Here is an 18,908-nt window from a genome sequence, read left to right as displayed (position 1 = left end):
TTATCCAACCAAGACCAAAATGATGGTTGGATGCTGTGAGGCTTCCCTGTGATGTTATCAGAGGACAGAGCAGGAAGGCTAAACAGAGGACTCTGAAGCTGGCCCTTCAAAGTATGGGAAAATACAATCAGTTTCCACTGATAAATGAACAAGTTCATCCCTGCTTAGCAAACAGGCTAATGGTAAATGGATATAATGCCTGTTTCATATGGGCATCATACAGGTCAAACAAATTCACATGTGTCAAATGATTCCAGCGTCCTTGGCAAATAGCCATAACATAAGTCATTCAATCTTCAATAAATATCTGAAGATCTATTATGTGCCAGGGGCTATTCTGGGAGCTGAGGATGCATAGTGAACAAAAAAGTCCTCGTGGAGCTTCCATTCTAGAGAAGGAGGCAAATAAAACACAAGCAACTAACATATACATATATATATATGTATATATTTTAGTTATGTCATATGTATAAGATAGTTACATATAATATATATTATCTGTAATATATAGTGGTAGAATAATAGGCAATGACATATGGATAACTATCCATATAACATGTAATATATTAGCTATACCATATAGGTAACAGCTGGGACAGTGATAAGTGCTACAAAGAAAAGCATGGTAAGGGGGCGCCTGGGTGGCTCAGATGGTTAAGCGTCTGCCTTCGGCTCAGGTCATGATCCCAGAGTCCTGGGATCGAGCCCCGCATTGGGCTCCTGGCTCGGCGGGAAGACTGCTTCTCCCTCTCCCTCTGCCTCTCTCCCTGCTCATGCTCTCTCCCTCTCTCTCTCAAATGAATAAAAAAAAAAAAAAGCACGGTAGGAAATAGAGGAGACAGGATGGAGTGAGGCCAGTTTTAGATAATGGTGCCTTCTTCTATTGGTAGAACCCTTCACAATTTTAAAAATGCTCTCATAAACACTGTCTCATTTTATCCCTAGAGTAATACGGGGAGGGGATTACTCCCATGTAGAGGTAAGGAAATGGGAGCTCAAAAAAGTTCAGTGACTCCAAGCTTTCGTTACCCTGGCCAACAGCAAATCAGGCACAAGACCAGTCTGGCTCGAATCTTCAGCATTCTCTGCGATGCCTATATTAATTCTGGGACCCAAAGTCAATACGGTATTACTGGAAGCCTGTGCTGATGGAGCTTGGCCACACTGCTGGAAAGAGGATCTCTTCCAGGGCGCCTGGGTGGCTCAGTCGGTTAAGCGACTGCCTTCGGCTCGGGTCATGATCCTGGAGTCCCGGGATCGAGTCCCGCATCAGGCTCCCTGCTCAGCGGGGGGTCTGCTTCTCCGTCTGACCCTCTTCCCTCTCGTGCTCTCTGTCTCTCATTCTCTCTCTCAAATAAATAAATAAAATCTTTAAAAAAAAAAAAAAGAGGATCTCTTTCAGATCTTACTTGCAGCAAAACAGTTGCTGCCTTCCACTCACTTTATCAAGGACAGTATCCCAGCCAGGCCACGGGGGCAGGGAGAGCTTCCCGGCTGATGCCCGTTTCACCTCAGCCCACTTGCAAGCTGGGGAGGTGGGGGGGGGTGGGAGGAAGCTGCCACCGGTGACATTTTTCTCTAAACACGAAGCCGAAGTATTGGAACTTGCTTACTCAGAGTTAAAAGTTCTGAAAAGGGAATTCGTGAAACGTATACATTGACCTCTTTCTGCCACTTTACTCCTTGTTATGCCTGCACTCAGAAAACTGGTAAGGAATCTGGTGCAAAACACACTTTTTTGTGAGCAGATGCAGTGAACTTATACATGGGAAAAAGAAGCTAATAAAAGAAGGAAGAGTTTGGATGTACTGACTCAAATTAAATTGGGTATTTTAGAGGTATAAAAACCTATATATATGTATATATATAATTTTAAGATTTATTTATTTAGAGGGGGGAGGGGCATAGGGAGAAGGAGAGAGAGAATCTTTTTTTTAATTAAAGATTTTATTTATTTATTTGAGAGAGAGAGAAAGCACAAGCAGGGGGAGGGGCAGAGGGAGAAGCAGGCTCCCCGCTGAGCCGGGAGCCTGAAGTGGAACTTGATCCCAGGACCCTGGGATCATGACCTGAGCCGAAGGCAGACGCTTAACCCACTGAGCCACCCAGGCGCCCGAGAGAGAGAATCTTAAGCAGACTCTGTGCTGAGCACGGAGCCCGACACGGGGCTCAATCTCACAACCCTGAGATCATGACCTGAGCTGAAATCAGGAGTCGGACGCTTAACCAACTGAGCCACCCAGGCACCCGAAAACCTATATTTTTATCTATCAAAGAGACAAAAGATTAGTCTTAGAAGAGCACTCCAAGAGCGTTCCTCAGTCTGTTACACCTGAATGATCAGCGGTAACGAGATTTTGTGGACATAGCCCGAAGTGTGGAATATATTTTTATTATGAGATGGACAGACAGCAGCCAGGCCTGCAGTAATATTACAAATAGTACCGCTCCCTACAGAGGACCTGCAGACCTCCAAGCTAATGATGTAAGGCCATTTTCCAGTTTCTCCAAGGCTTTCATGTTACAAAGCCAAGCAGGCTCACTGACACACACGTAACACAACTGGGAGTTTAATACTGGCCTCTCAGAGGAAAGAAGCCACTTTCTGCAAATTAAGTATCGAGGAAATTCAAGTTAGGTGTTCACTTTTTACTTTATGACCTGTCCAAATCGTTTGGAATTTCTAATACTTTGGTATTACTTCGTTTTGGTATTCAGCTTGCTATTATCTTGTTAATAAGTGTTTGAACTTCTTACAGCAAAGTAGTATAGCAAAGTTACCAAACTATTTATTTTAGTAACTTAAGAACAAAAGCAATGAAAATGTTAAAAATATTAGGAACTGTGCATAAATGACTTAGAAGAGGGGAGGAGAAGCAATAAGCCTGGGGTGGCCGGACTCACCTTTCCAAAGCTGGCTGCGTTGACAGGCTGGGTGTCGTTCTTCTCGCAGAAGTCCAGGTAATGCATGTAGAGGGCGCTGCGCGGGATGCAGACCCCCTCCGCAATTTCATAGTTCTCCTCGAGCCTGCGGAATAAATGCTCAGTGAGCAAACCTCAAGCAAGAAGGGTATGTGCCTTCTAGTCCTCCTCCAGGGGAGGACTTGGAGAGAACTCTTCCTCCAGATGGGGAAACCAAGGCCCAGGAGGACAAAGCAACCTGCCTGAGGTCAGGCATGGAGTTGGTAGGTTAGCAGGATCGGACTCGTGGCCCCTGTGGGTATGACCCTGGGTCTCTTTCTGCTCAAATTCCCAGTCCCTCTCTTCTGGGCTGTCATTGGTCTGACCACATTCTGGGTGGATCAGGTTCCCCCAAACTCCAAAAAATGACACAGGAGCTTGTAGGCACCCCCATTCAGCCAAGCTTCGAACCACACACTTGCTCATACAGCCATTTTTAATAGGGGTCACAGTGTTGGAGCCTCTTTGCTAATGAGAGCAGTGCAGTGGGATGGCCTGGGAAAACAATTGCCCAAGGAGAAGGCAGACAGCTGGACAGCCAGGAACCCACTGACTGAAGGGAGGTTTTGTGACCACAGCAGGGGCTGAACCCTTTGGTCTCTTTGGGATCATTATGCTTCCAAGCCCATCACCTTCTCAATGAATATTGGTTAGGGACTCAGGGTGGGGGCTTCCCATGGGATTCAGACCCCAGCACTGTCACTTGCTGGCTTGATGACCTCGAGCAAGTTATTTAACCTTAGATGTCAGTTTCCTTTTGGAGGTGCTGGCTGTGATCGCCTTCAATCACATGACAATCAGATGTAACGTGTGACCTAAGCCAGCACGGTGAGACATGTGATAAACACTTCAATGTTGGACCTCATCATCCTCCACTTTTCCTCTCCATAAAACCTCTTTGGGGGCCTATATGTCCAGAATCTGTGCTAGATCATGGGCATATAAAAGTAAGCTAGATACAGTTTATCATTCCCTCCCGCCCCCCATTAACCCAAACACCAGAGGGTAGGCATCAGAAAGAATCCTGCCCCCTTTGTCACAGACACGTTGGAAGATCGAGCACTTCTTCCAGTACAACTTCTGGGGCACATAACAATTCGGGGACTTCTCTTTGGGCCTGCCGCTTTTAGAGCCTGGGGCACACGCTGCTCAATTAACTCACCAACAGAAAATATTTCTCTTTTGATCACAAATTGGATTTTAGGAAACAACCCAAAGTCACTTGGAACCAAGTCTGAGGGATAAAGTGGCTAGAATAACCCTTTCACCCCAAACATTTTTTGGGGGGAGGAGGGAGCAAAAATAAGGCATGATTCTAAAGCAGTGAAATAAATATCCTCAAATGGCTTCTAGCTTCTCTGGGGGCACTTGCCAAAGAAATGGTCCAGGGCTGTCGTAACTGTGAGGTGGACCGAGGACGCGGCCTCCTGAGGTGCCCACTTGAAAGGGCAGCGTTTTTTTGGCTCATTCTTACATGCGGTTGAAAGAAAATCAATTCAATCATTTCATATCCAGACCCTACCAATGAATTCAACCCCAGGCATGCTCAGATGAATGAAGACGCCTGGTGCTGAATGGTCTCACCATCTCACCCACTCCCCCCTCTTCTGGGAAGGGGACAGCTGAGTAACTCCTGACCATTTTTAGAAGCGTTCCAGGAAACAGTTTATGCAATCCTTTCTGCGTGACCTAATTCCTGGAGACTGGCATGGTGTCTGATTCACTCCTGCATCCTGGAAGCCCAGCATAGTCCTCGGCACACACCAGGTGCGCCGTAAGTGTTTGATGGATAGATCACTGTAGTCCTGTATTCATTCCACAAATACTTAGTAATCTCCTACCACCTGCCAAGTGCTGGGGATGCCATGGTGAGCATGACAGTCCTTGTTTGCATACAGGGAGCAGATTACTGGTGGGCAGATGGATAAAGACACAGGTAATCTTTAATTCAACAAATATTTATTGAGTTCCAGGCAGTGTTTTAGACATTAAGGAAATAGCAGTGAACAAAACAAAGGTCCTGTCCTGAAAGAGCTTACATTCTAGTACACGTGTCCCTAACATCGTACATCAGAACTCTACATGTGGTTCCCTGTGGGAAAATGCTTTCACACAGAGATTAGATTTCTTAGGACTGTCCTAAGCTTCAGGTCTGCTATGAATGGGAATCAGCCTTCTAGCTTAGCCTGGACCCCTGCATGCCATTCACAGCATTGTTCCTCTATAAAAGTGAGTTCAGAGGTCCAAATAACCAGCTTATGCACAAACTTGTGTGGGCCATCTGAATACGACAGCTTTCACAAACAGGGGGGTCTCACAGACATGCTTTGTTTGACCTGAAAACAGTGTTGGCTCAACTTTTAAAATTCAGGACACTTCACATAAGAATCGAGCTTCTTTTGAAAAGGCTGAGATCTGGCAACGCTGAGCCCATATTCCCGTATGACAATAATTGGCCAGAGGTAGGTGTGCCCTCGAGTTGGCCAGAGTCCCCACTCCTCCCTCCTTTTCTGACACCTAATCTATTTTCTGTTCCTTGTCTGGCTCCTGTAGGCTCTTGTGTTGATGTAAGGCACGCCTATGCCCTAGTTCACTTTGCAGCCTAATGGGGGCGAATAACGCACAGAAATAGGAATCTACTTAAGTACGACAGGTGCAGTCAACGGTGGGGAGATTCCTGTGCAGATGAGAGGAGACGATTAAGGTTTGTGGATGAATTGGGATTTGAACTTTGTGACAATAACAATGACCAGCATCTGTTGCTCTCTTCCCGGGTACCAGGCACTGGGTATCTGGTATCTCTTTCCATCCTCACAATAACCATATACAGTAGGTACTACACCTATGTTTTAAAGATTTTATTTATTTATTTGAGACAGAGAGAATGAGAGACAGAGAGCATGAGAGGGAAGAGGGCCAGAGGGAGAAGCAGACTCCCCGCCGAGCAGGGAGCCCGATGCGGGACTCGATCCCAGGACTCCAGGATCATGACCTGAGCCGAAGGCAGTCGTTTAACCAACTGAGCCACCCAGGCGCCCTACACCTATGTTTTAGATGACAAAACTGAGGCTCAGAGAGTGGAACTCATGTGCCCGTGGTCATGCAGCCAGTAACTGGCACAGTCTTACTCTAAACCACTGCAGTATCCTTGCTCTGGTGGATGGAGGGGGTTCCAGGTGAGGAGAACTGTGAGGATGAGAGACACACAGCATATGCTTTGGAGGATGCAGACAATGGTGTGAGCAGAGAAGGGGCTTGCAGAGGAGCCTCTAAAAACAAGAAACAATGGGGGAGGGGGTATGGAGAAACTTTCAGTGCCCACAAGAGAATACGGCCTGGCATAGGAGTTTGGCAACCCTTGGAGTTCAAGAGTTACTACAAAAGTGTTATTTTCAGGGGGTGATGGAGCAGAACTCAGAGAACTGAAAAAATAAAGACTCAGAGGCAGGAAGAGCAGAGTGTTTCTGGGATGCTGCTGAAGTCATCACTGTGTCATCAGTAACAACAGGCACTAATACTAGTTTAAAGCTTAATATGTTCTATTAGGTAGCAACGGGTTGACTGTAAAAGAATATAACAATCAAAACAAAAAACACGCAAGTTTCATAGGTTTCATCTCAGACTGCTGAGAGTCTTATTAAGCAATTTCCTTTCCAAGCTTTGATTTCAACTCTCTGGACTATGGTGGAACATTTTCCAGTCCAACACACACACACACACACACACACACATACACACACACACACAACTTGGGCAGCTGCAACTTTGTGCAGGACAAGCTGTGGGGAGGGCAAAAATATCTCTTTTTGCTTATCCTTGCTAACAATTTCCTAAAGTTAATTTTAGCCAGAAAAATCCGCGGGTACATTCAAAATGCATGCATTTCAAGCCATTCAGAGTTCATCTTATGAAAGCCATGTGATCCTTTAAAATGACAGGGGGCCAGTTACGTTTTCTTAAGCATGGTTGTGGCCTGATCAGATTCATTCTTTGGAAAGGTTGTTGTGGCACCTCAATGGTAGGAGGCCAAGGCTGATTAGTGAGGCCTGGCACATGGTGGCTGACTAAGTAGTATCTGTTGAATGAATGAATGAACAAATGAGACCAGTTAGGAGCTCCTGCAAGAGTCCAGGCAAGAAGCAATGGGGCATGAATTGAAGGAGTGGCCATGGGGACAGAGACAACATTTAGGGTGTGGTTCTCATGTTGCCAGATGTGAGATGGATGGGAGCAACCCAGGCAAGCTCTGAGGTGCCTGACTGGGCTGAGCGCATGGCTGGAGGCCCCATTCCTCATGACTAAGAAGGGCAAAGGAGTTAGTTATGGGGGGGCGGGGATAATGTGGTATTAAAGAGTAGGGCTCCCAGGTAAATTCCTGGCTCCCCTTCCCATTAGCTACTTTACTTAAGCCCCCTGTGCCTCAGTTTCTACTTGATGTTCCTGTGGCTTGTTTGCTCACTAAGTATGGCCAAGGGATCAGCATTAAAATAGAAGACCAAGGTTAAAATACATCCCATTAAATGAACCCATAGCAGCAACAAACTATTCGAATCTGCATGGGTATAAGTCACAGTTCACACAGCCTGAGTTAATTAAGCAGTTACCTGCCAAAGGCCAGAGCCTTCTAAGTAAGTACGTTTCTACCCACGTTTTGTTCCTCTTACCAGAGCTTCTTCGCCTCAAGGTATCTGGGTGGCTTATGACTATGAAGCATTTTAATAAGCTCTACGAATGAATAGATGTAACTGGCATTCAGGGCAACTTTGATGCTTGATGAGTTTCCACAGAAAGAGCATCATGATACCTTTCCCCAAACCCCCTTACAAAATCCAGAGGGTCCGCATGTATACTGAAGTTGCTAATTGGAATGTCCGCTTCGCTGACCAAGGCATGGCAGAAAGAAAGGCAGTTAATTATTTCTCTTCATATCTGATGAAATTTCCCCTTTTTCTCCTTACTTGTAGAGGACATCATTAGCCTGACATGGTGAACAATACTCCATTATACCTGGATATTTTTAATGATCACCAAAAAAATTCCCCACTTCTTCCATTTTCTGATCTTCTATTTAATAACTTGATCATATTTGAATTGAGCCCATCCTATTATGCGAAGATAATGAACTCAGTCTGGAGCCAACAGGAGTCATTATCTGCGGTATACAGTCTGAAAAAGACCTCCTCACAAGGTTTCGGCCCGTGGCATCCCGGGGCATGGGCGGAAGCTTTGTATCAGCACCTTACAATGAAGAGTAAATGTTTCAGCACCCAGCATAATTGTCCCTGCTGTTCTCCTTTTCAACCTGTTCTCTTCTATGTACACATGAGCTTTCGGTTCAGAGTCTCCACTCCCCAGGTCCTTGCAGACATGTCTATAACAGAAACTTTCTCTTCTGTTTTGCCAGAAGATTAGACAGCAGCATTTTTAAAAACTTGGCTGAACATATCAACTTATTACTGAGGTTGTCAGAGCCATCCGAGACTGAAGAATCTGTGAAAACAAACTTGCTAAGCGATCAGAGGGCACACGGTAATCTAAAGCCATCCGTAGCTCCCCTCTGTGTCCATGGAAAAGCCTCAATTCCCTCCCTTGGCAGCTAAGGCCCCCACATCTGACCCCTGACTACTTCTCCAGGCTTCTCTTGACCCACTCCTCTTACACATACACTTCTCTCCAGCCAACGGGGCCACTGATCTTGCCACATGCCTCTGCCTTGTTCCATGGTGCTCCTACCCTGCCAGGGGACCCCCCTCTGCTGTGCCTCCCCTCCAAGGCTCAGCTCAAATTTCTCTCCCCTGACACTATGTTGAATTCCCACCCAGCCCTTCTGAGGATGGCCTCTTCATCGGTTCTTCCAACTTGCCAGATTCATGTATTCATTCACTCGACAACATGCAGAGTACTGCGATGGGCACCTCCTGGTGCCCAGCCTCTGCCCCTAAAGCTCGCACCACTTGCTGCGGATTGCCACCGCTCTTTCCATCCTTTTGAGGCTCCAACAGCCTTCCCTGAGAAACAGCACTGGGCTCAAAGACAGCGCTCGCTGGGTTTAAGTCCTGCCTCCGCCCCCTTGCAAATGCTTCTGTCTCAGCGGTGCTGCTTGAACTCTCAGATTCTTGCCTCCTTCCTCGGTAAAATGACACAGACCAGTACCCATCTCCCAAGGCTGCAGAGGGACTAAACAAGAATCCCCGTACAACCTGCAGCCCACCGGCTGGCAGAGGGGGGCCCGGATAAGCACACCTGTTAGTATTATTCTAGGTTATGGTGGAATATTCCAGGAAGGTTTTACATCATAGACTGAGAGTCCTTTGAAGGCAGGAACCAAACTGATTCCCTGTTTATGCTAGCATAGTTCCTAGCCCTGAACACAGTCAGCCAACACTTCAGAAGGAAGAAAAGGCGAGGTGGTGGGAAGGAAGGAAAGCAGGCTTTTGTGCAGATCAGACTTTTGCTAAGGTCAGAAAAGCTTTTTTTTTTTTTTTTTTTTTAATCTTAAGATCTGGGTGATTAAAGAAAAACCCTGACTCACATGAACATATTTGATTTATATTTTCCAGTGCTTACACTGTGTCAAGGATATTTATATTTGCTATCGCTACTTACACAAGATGGGTAACATTAACTCCATGACATGGAGGAGGAAAGGGAGGGCCAGGGAGGTGAAGTGACATGCCCAAAGTCACTGTGCTGGGAAAAGCTTGGCTTGGAGTGTGAACTCAGGTACGAGGCTTCTAAAGCCCTCACTAGGTGCTATGGACTGACAGTCATGGGGGCAGTGAGCCAGCACACATTTACTGAGCACCTACTATGTGCCAGGCACTGTAGAAGACAGCACTGAACACCAACACACAATCCCTGCCGTTACCTTTAGGAAGCTGACACTTGATCTGAAGAAGATGGGAACCAAAGAGAGAACACCACCAGACAATAAATACATATGAAATGGTGGGCTCTGGCTCTGGCCAGGTCTGAGGCTGATGCTATAAAAAGCCCAAACAAACAAACAAACAAAACCAATCCATTTTATTCAATAGCGTAAGTCCACGATTTGCTGCTGGATAGACACACAAACCAGACACCCGTGTTCAGGTGGATCTGGTAATTCCCCCAGGACCTCAGCTGAATCTGCCTCCCCTTCGGGGGCCTTCTTAGGGGTCAGGCATTCCCCTGCTCAGGTAGAGTGAAACTGTGATCCTCTGTTGTGTGCAGTTGCCTGTCCTGGGTTCCTCCTCTTTAAACAGGGGTGACAGTCCCGCTGACTCTACAGGATCCTCACGAGGAGCAAGAGAGCTCGGCTGGCGATGTCGCCTGGTGCGAGCCCACCTGACCAGTAGGTCTGGCTGACGCTGAGCAACGGACTGACTCAGGGACTTAACACTGTGTTGTAACGATGGAATCAGACCCGAACCTGGAGTCATCTAATCCATAACCTGTGTCTGGCCTACAAGCTACTGGGTTGGTATTCCAGAAAAGCCTGGGATTAGCCAGGTTCTAGAATCCTTATGCTCATTTTTTGGTTTAAGTCCCCCCTCCTTTTTTTGGACAAAAATGTGGTACCATCTAACAGCACGGTGTCACAGTTCTGCACTGTTGCTAATGCTTCTATCAGGGCCGGGCCCGGGGGCAGGCAGCCCAGAGCTCTGGTGGGCACCACGGTCAGCTGAGGTGATTTGGGCACCATTCTCCACCATAAGCCATCCCCCCTCGATATTCTCTTTCCATCTCTTCCCTGTCTCTACGCATCTCTACTTCACCATTACGAACAGGGCCACAAAGAACATCTTCATGTGCCCCCTCGCACGCCCGGGGGAGTGTTTGCCATGTTGGGGTCAAGAAGTGAAAGTGGTGGGGGTACACGGGAAAACGTTAGTGGGACTACAAAATCGCCCACTCAGATGGCTTTACCATATCATATCTTAACCACAGAACAAAATACTTGAAAAAAAAAAAAAAGGCTCCTAGCTCCACACCACAGCATCTCACTCTCTGAGACCTGCGCTTCATGTTGCCCTGACTTCAGTCTCTCCATCTGCAGCGGAGGCCGCCGCCACACCTCCTGGCATTATCTGACATCTCTGGCTGTTTTCAGACCTAAAACTGTTCCGCCTCCCTTTCCGGAACCAGGTGGCCTAACTCCTATTATGCAAGCAAATAATATTATGTCGCTGTTGAATAAAGGATCAAGTCAGAAATGGGTACAAAACGTCAGGTATAGGTCACACTCGATGACTCTGGTCTAGGAGCTGTGACCTGGTCTAAAACTTCAACACGCTTTTTTGGAACAGAACCAAGCCCAACATTCTACCTCTGGCCTCCAGGAGCATTTTAAAGGGAAACACAAAATTTATTTTGTTTCATATTAATTTGAACTATTGAAAGGCCACCCATCACCCAAGACCTCATTTTAATTTTTTTGAAAGAAAGAAAAAAATGCCCCCCAACAAAGGGACAGTTTGGTCTTCTATCCTCGTTCTTTGGGGAAGGGCCTCCCTCCCTCTGTAAGTTGCAGAAAGGGAGGACGCCTCGAGCCCTGACTGGCGCACAAGGAGCCGGAAGGGACAAAGGGGACATGGGAGGTGTGTGAGAGGGTGGGGACATGTGCTGGCAGCGAGCGGGCCAGGATGGTGAAACAGGCTGCTTTCCATTTCCAAATCCTCTGCTTAAAAGAGAGGTTATTGTGTGGCCGGGATTCCAGCAGTGCTCACCATCCCCAGCGGCTTGGGCTTTACTAACCCTCATGACTGAGGATGCTGGAAAGTGTTTGGCAGAAGGCATTTGACAATATTTGCCTGTTTTCTGCTGGGAGCTGCCTCCAGATCACGTGGCCCCAATTATTTTAGGCTGCTTGGCCACTGTATTATTTGTTCTTAGAACGGGGATGGTCTCGAGGGCGATGGCAAGGGGGCTCATGGCAAGGAGGGAGAAGGTGGAGAAGCAAGTAGCTCCTAACCCAATTCCCCAAACAAGCCAAACGTCCCAACAGAGCTCAGCACACTTGGGCGGCCTTGGCAGGGAGACCAATGTCCTTTCCTGGGCCTGCCCCCCTCGTGGTCCAGGGGGGCTGCACACTGCCATTGCAGAGAGGGGATGGCATGAAGGATGCACAAGCCTCAGAGAATGAGATGCAATGGTGTGGAGCTAGGTTCCTATTTTTTTTTTTTTTGAGAGAGAGAAAAGAGTGGAATGGGGGGAGGGACAGAGAGAGAGGGAGAGAGATATAATCCCAAGCAGGCTCCAAGCCCAGCACGGAGCCTGATGCAGGCCTCAATCTCACAACCCTGAGATCATGATCAAAGCCAAAATCAAGGGTCAGACCCTTAACCAACTGAGCCAGCCAGGTGTCCCTTATTTATTTTTTTAAGAATTTTGTACTGTGGGTGAAGATACAAAATGGCAAGCCATTTGAGCAGGCAAATTTTAGTCCCATTTACATTTTTTTTTTAAAGATTTTATTTATTTATTTGAGAGAGAGAATGAGAGACAGAGAGCACGAGAGGGGAGAGGGTCAGAGGGAGAAGCAGACTCCCTGCTGAGCAGGGAGCCCGATACGGGACTCGATCCCGGGACTCCAGGATCATGACCTGAGCCGAAGGCAGTCGCTTAACCAACTGAGCCACCCAGGCGCCCTCCCATTAACATTTTCTGAGTACCCAACACTTCTACTTCTTGACACCAACATGGAGAATATTCCCACAAGTGTGCAAGGAGGCGGGTATGAAGAAGTTCTCTGCAGCGCTGTTTGGGCGAAGATGAGATTTGGACACAACCTAAATGTCCATCAAGAGGCAAGTGGCGAAATCTATCTGCCGCTGTCTTACATGGAATCGTGCACAGCGGTTAGTTACAATGAGGTTGTTCTTCACAGACTAACGTGGGTATGGCTTCAGGACATTCCAGTGAGGAAAGAGCAAGCTGTGGATCAATACAATGTGACAGGTTGTGTAGGACAGTATCTTTAGTGCGATGTCTGTATTCCTTTTGGAAGGGAGGAAATACGAAATTCTAAAAATCACAACTGGAAACTTGTGTTGGTGCACATACACGTAAATGCATAGACAAGAGACTAAACACACAAGCACTGCTTCTCTAGAGGAGGAGGCAGCAACTGCAACGAAGAATGGACGTTAGCCTTGTCAACGATGTTTTAGTTTTTGAACGAGGAAACATATCACTTGTGTAAATAAAATAGAAACAAAATAACTGTTTATTGAATTTGTGTCTTGCCTTTTTCTAAAACGCTAATGAAAGAAAGAGAAGAAAGTCAGACAAGGGAAAGAGATGGAAAAATACATGAACATCAGATTTAGCTCTGAACTCGCTCGTGGCCTGAGCAGAAAGGGTACACAGTCTGAATGATGTCATTTTCCCTTGCGAAATGGAGGGCGCGTCCAGTTCCTTTTGAGAGACAAAGCATTTGTGCTGAAACTACATTCTAAAAATTTTGCTCATGTGCAACTTTATATAGGCGGTCACGTGTCTTCCACCACGGTTTGAAGCATGACTCTGTTTTTATTTAAGAGAAATGTCTGTTGATGGGTATTAAGGAAGGCACGTGTTGTGATGAGCACTGGGTGTTATATGCAACTAATGAATCGTTGAACATGACATCAAAAACTAATGATCCATTATATGTTGGCTAACTGAACATAATAAAAAATAAATCAAAGGGGCGCCTGGGTGGCTCAGTTGTTAAGCGTCTGCCTTTGGCTCAGGTCATGATCCCAGGGTCCTGGGATCGAGCCCCACATCGGGCTGCTGGCTCAGCGGAAAGCCTGCTTCTCCCTCTCCCACTCCCCCTGCTTGTGTTCCGTCTCTCGCTGTGTCTCTCTCTGTCAAATAAATAAATAAAATCTTTAAAAAAAAATAAAAATAAATCAAAAATAAAATAAAATAAAGAGAAATGTTGGGGTGTCTGGGTGGCTTGGTTGGGCACCCAGCTTTTGGTTTCAGCTCAGGTCGTGATCTTGGGGTTGTGGGATCGAGCCCTACGGTGGGCTCCTCATTCAGCATGGAGTTTGCTTAGGATTCTTTCTCTCCCCTCCCCCCATTTTACAGGTGAGTAGACTGAGGCACAGAGAGGTTAAGGACCTCATCCAAGTTTCCACAGCTGGGAAGTGGCACAGCTGGGCATTCATTCCTGGCAGTCTGACTTAAGAGGCTGCACTGTCTGCCGGCTCACCGTTGCCAGGCAGATGTCGAGAATCATAGGGAAACAGGCATGAACAAGGTGATTTTCTTCACTCTCTTTCACATTTTTTATTCTGAAATGTGCAACGTGTTCAGGTTATTAAAGTCAGAATGTCTGCTGATTCCTTACATTTCTAGAAACTCCTGTGCCCAAAGTCCTTTATATAGATGCCTCGTTAGATGTCTTGGCAATATGGGAATTTGTGTGGCCACAATTTTGGGGGAAGGGTGCAGGCAGAGGTTTGACCAGGGAAATAGAGTAGAATTTTAAAGAAAGCAAAAAAGCAGCAAATGCAATGAGAAAAAAAAGAATACAGGGACAAAAGGAGGGAAACAAGCCAAAGTCTGGAAATCAAGCTCCTGCAAACAACCCTTGCTCTCCTTGCAGCCAAGCGAGGCAATCTTCTCTTGTTAGAGAAGATTGAGTTACGCTCCTGAACGCTTTTCCCCCGATGCTGTTTTCCTCCCACCTGTGCGTGGATTAGTCAGGAGAATCTAATGCGATTTGCTCATTAAAGCCCATCTGCTTCCTCTTCTCATTTATTCTCTCCTCTCCATCCTTCCCAAGTCTTCTTTCTCTTCCTTTCCTCCAAAGCAGGGGCTTTGCAGTTAAAGAGACCCAGCCAAGTTCCTGCCTGTGCCACTTCATGGTTCTGTGTATATTCAGGCAAATGACTTAACTGTCAAAGCTTTACTTTCCTCATCTGTGAAATGGGCATAACAATACCAACTTCAGAGAATCGTGAGAATGAGACCAGGCATGAGGCACATATAGGAAGTGCCTAGCATGGAGTCTGGCATGTAATAGCTCTTCGTTCCTTTCCTTCCCCACCCCTTTTTCCCTCCCCTTCCTTCCTTAATCCCCTCAAGTTTGCTGGGCTGGGCTGCTAGGGGGATAATAGCCCGAACTGACACAATGTTTGAGGGATGAATCTCAGGCGTGGACAGCTCTGGTGTTCAAAGCCACAACACAATTTCTAAGTGAAGCTCTTAGAGGAGAATTTACCTGTAAACCTCAAACATGAGAGCAACCACTTAAACAACATCCATTAAGTATTTCACCAAGTCCAGGAATTCCAAATATTAAAAAAAGGAAAGCCACTGAAGTAGATAATGCTTGTTCATGTTATTAATATTAAAATAATTGTAGTATAGTTGCAATTGGGTATGAATTCATTAAAGACTCATTGGTAGGGGCGAACAGACCTATGTTTCTATAATTTGCTGCAACGTTATTAATCGTAACAATGCATTCCATTAACTCAGTAAATAACACCCATGTGGGATGCAGTCCTTGCCAGTGTCTTAATGATGGGAAACAAAATCTACCCCCAAATACAATAAATATGAAAACCAAATCTCCAGTGTGGCTCTAAGTTGAGTATTTTACACAGAGCTGCAAATTAAATTGATTGCATGTGGGCTATTGGATGTCAAGTTCTCATGACAATGTCAAACTTCCCAGTGACACCCTGCTCTGTGCGTAGGAAGCAACAGTTGCATGAGCGCCCCATCAAGAGAGGACTTGCTGAAAATGAACTTACCATTGCAGGGTAGCAGGGGTGGAGTGGGGCTTGGATGCTCTATTGTTTTCTTTTTCCTCATCTGTTAAAGGAAAGAAAAAGGAGTGACCTTCAGTAGGAAAAGTAAAGGGCCTCTCAATTCTCCCAAGCATCCCAGTGCTCCCAAGCATTTGAGGAAACCTCAAATACTGATGCTCTGAAAGCAGTAACAGTTGGGCTCTTCCAACATGTTAGACGTCTTCGTGAATAAGGCAAATGGGGAAACTGACTTGTACAGAAAACTCTTAGAGCACTTTGCATTTTTCTTTGATGTAATTCGTTAGAGTTGAAGAGCTCTCTCTTCATCACTGAGCAATATGACTGTGTTCACCCAATTTACTATTTTTCCAGCTGCAGCTGGACACCTGCCTCTATGATTCGGACTCTAAGAACACACCATTTGCTCCTGCTAACCCCGCGGAAGAGTGTGGGGTAAGGGAGGGGGAGTGTAAGTGTCCAGGAGAATCAGGATAAGCAAAATCACAGTGCAAGGGCTAGCAAACTTTTTCTGTGAAGGGCCAGATACTAAATATTCTAAGGTTGGGGGGCCAAGAGGCAAAATCAAAAATATCATGTCATATTTATATAACAAGAGTAAATATATTTCCACAAAGTTTTATTGGTAAAATTCAAAATATAATAGTAGTAATTGAGTACAGTTTTCATAATATAGGTCTAATAAGAATAATGACATTGTTTTGAGGGAGGAGGCAACATTTTTCTTAACTGGGGTTCAAAGTTCATATTCTCTACCATTGAAGAGATTACAAATAATCATTTGTAAAAACCATTCTTAGCTTACAGCCCTACGAAAATAGGCATCAGGCCAGATTTGGATTGTGAGGTTCTGGTTTGCGGACTTCCGCAACACAGCAACCTGAACAACAGATCCATCTTTGCATCTAAGAACTGCTCCCAGTTTCATTGTGGATTAGCTGAGAAATACATATAATTAGCTTCATCCAATTCCTAATAAAGCCTATTGATAGAAATAGTCAACATAAGATTTCTTGGGCCACAAAATTTGACCCAAGAAGACCGGTATGGATTACAGTCTCAAAAGAAAATTAATGATGTGAAAACCTACAACTATAATCAACAAAATTTATTAAGAACGTGTAAAATGGTCAGTGAAATAAATCTGTGGTGTAAATTTTATATGGAAAATGATCTGAAGATTTCAGTGAGACAAAAATGAAAGTGGAAGAAAGTGAAGTATGCTTAGCGAAAACAAATTTTTAAATAAATTACCCTATAACGTTGAGTTCAGAAAATATTTTCTTGATGAAAATTTATCAAGATAGGTATAATTCTGATAAAATGTCTCTTCATAAACACTGTGGCAGATACTGCTGTTGCTTATTCAACAACTATACATACTCAGCTTCTTGCTTATTCACAGAACCACAATTTATAGGGGACCATGTGTTCAAGGAGGGTGATTCCCCTCGAATCCTAGAGAGCTGAATGTTGATTAATTTAAATCTACCCATCAAGCCACTGATAAGGTAAGTGTGGCAAGTGACATGGTGCTGGCCTCTCAGACTTAGAAAAACTTTCTGGAAGCTTCTGGGGAAGATATTTTTCCCTAATAAAAAGGAATTGGAGGCCTTGATTTTGAACTTCTGGCCTCCAAAACTGTGAGAAAACAAGTATCTTCTGTTTTATGCAAAAGCAACAAACAGGTGACAGAGTCTGGCCTGGCCTGTTTTTTAACATGGCTGAGCAGACATGATAGGGAGGCAGTGAGCTTTCAACTGGGAAGAGAGCAGCCTAAGGATGAAATCCACACTGAGGTAGCAGAGAGGAAAGGGGGAGGGATTGGGGGTTCTGTGTGTCATGTTGTGCCTGATTAGCCAACCCCCAAAACAGCTGCCTCCCTCTTTTGTGAGATAATAAAAATGTTCTTAGTTAATAAAACCTCTTTTCATTGGATGTTCTCTTCCCTGCCACCAAAGCCTTCCTAACTGATACAAACACTCACACGAAATGTTCTCAGGGACAAAGTGTCCCAGGACATCATGGGCTTGACACCTGCTCACACTGCTTTGTCAGCCTAGAGTTCCTTCTAAATGTTTCTCAGCCTTTCCAGCCTAGAATAAATGACACTACCTCTTTGAAGCGCTCCCTGATATTCTCCAAGTCAGGCATTCTTCTAACTGTTCTTCTACAACCCATCACTGGTCTCTCAGTTGGACCATTTAGCCACATCCACCTCTTCAATTTCAGCACCCTACTTAAGAAGGAGGAATGGTATCTTAGTCATCTCTGTGTTTCCTCCTAACAGTGCTTCCACTTGGCACTTGATTAAATATTTGAGTCTGCCTTCCACAAATGCCTTCAACTATCTTCAGAAAATAAATAGCACAATAAGGACCATGAACACATGAGTCTCACAAGAATATAGACAGATAGAGAAAACAATACTCAACCTCAGTTGTTCACAAAGAAATAAAAAGAAAATAATGAGGCACAACTTTACATCTCTGAAAGTAACGAAAATTTAAGTAATGATAATCCCCAATGCTGGTACGTAAATGGTAAAACTGACAGCCACATACTTCTCTGAAGGTAGTGTTAACTGGTACAAAGTTTTTGGTAAGCAATTTGGCAATAATATTGAGAGCCATCTAAAATGTCCAGTCACTTGACCTCACATCCCAACTCCTAGAAATTATACTAAGCAAATAATTGAAAAGAAAAGGCTATGTTAAAAAATGTGATCGACTGAGTTTTTTCTTAAACAAGGAAAAGCATACAAACAACCTAAATATACCACTTAGCTTATGCTGGACCATGATTAATGTTTCCATTCCCCTTAGAACTGGCAGAATTTTTCCTCCCTGCTTCTTTAAATTTTAGCTTTTCAGCCAAGCTGGACCAGATATCAAAAGACCTATGATCCAGAATCAGTGCCAAAACTTACTGGCCGTGACTGAGCAAACCCCTCATTTTTCTTCATTTGTAAACGGTCACTTTACAGGGCCAATGAAATGACTATATTAATTAATTCAACAAATATTCGCTGAATACCTAATTTATTCCAGCTAGACACTGGGGATAAAGAAATTAGATTCCTGTCCTTCAGTCTGGTTGAAGAAAGAGAAAGACAAACAGTGGCGAGAAAGGCCAAGTTCAGTCAGAAGTGATAAATGCTGTGACAGGTAGGCAAGGGCAAGCCTGCCTGAGAAAGCC

At 45.1% G+C, this 18,908-nt stretch overlaps 1 protein-coding gene across 3 annotated transcripts in view; it reads right to left on the bottom strand.

Moving 5' to 3' along the window:
• RFX4 (regulatory factor X4) overlaps window positions 1-18,908 on the bottom strand; it is a 156,449-nt gene that overhangs the window by 90,424 nt on the left and 47,117 nt on the right. For all 3 annotated transcript variants that reach the window (XM_081822350.1, XM_081822351.1, XM_081822352.1), the window contains 2 exons: window positions 15,696-15,756; window positions 2,905-3,028 (listed from right to left, as the gene is read on the bottom strand). In XM_081822350.1, coding sequence (XP_081678476.1) covers window positions 2,905-3,028; window positions 15,696-15,756 — 185 coding nt within the window. The remainder of the gene's footprint in view (window positions 1-2,904; window positions 3,029-15,695; window positions 15,757-18,908) is intronic.

This window comes from Leptonychotes weddellii, chromosome 5 (genome assembly GCF_054177405.1).
Source record: "Leptonychotes weddellii isolate Sample4059 chromosome 5, ASM5417740v2, whole genome shotgun sequence".
In the NCBI taxonomy this organism is placed as follows: domain Eukaryota; kingdom Metazoa; phylum Chordata; class Mammalia; order Carnivora; family Phocidae; genus Leptonychotes; species Leptonychotes weddellii.
Note: the sequence above shows the minus strand (reverse complement) of the source record. Positions and strands in the feature narration are given on the sequence as shown.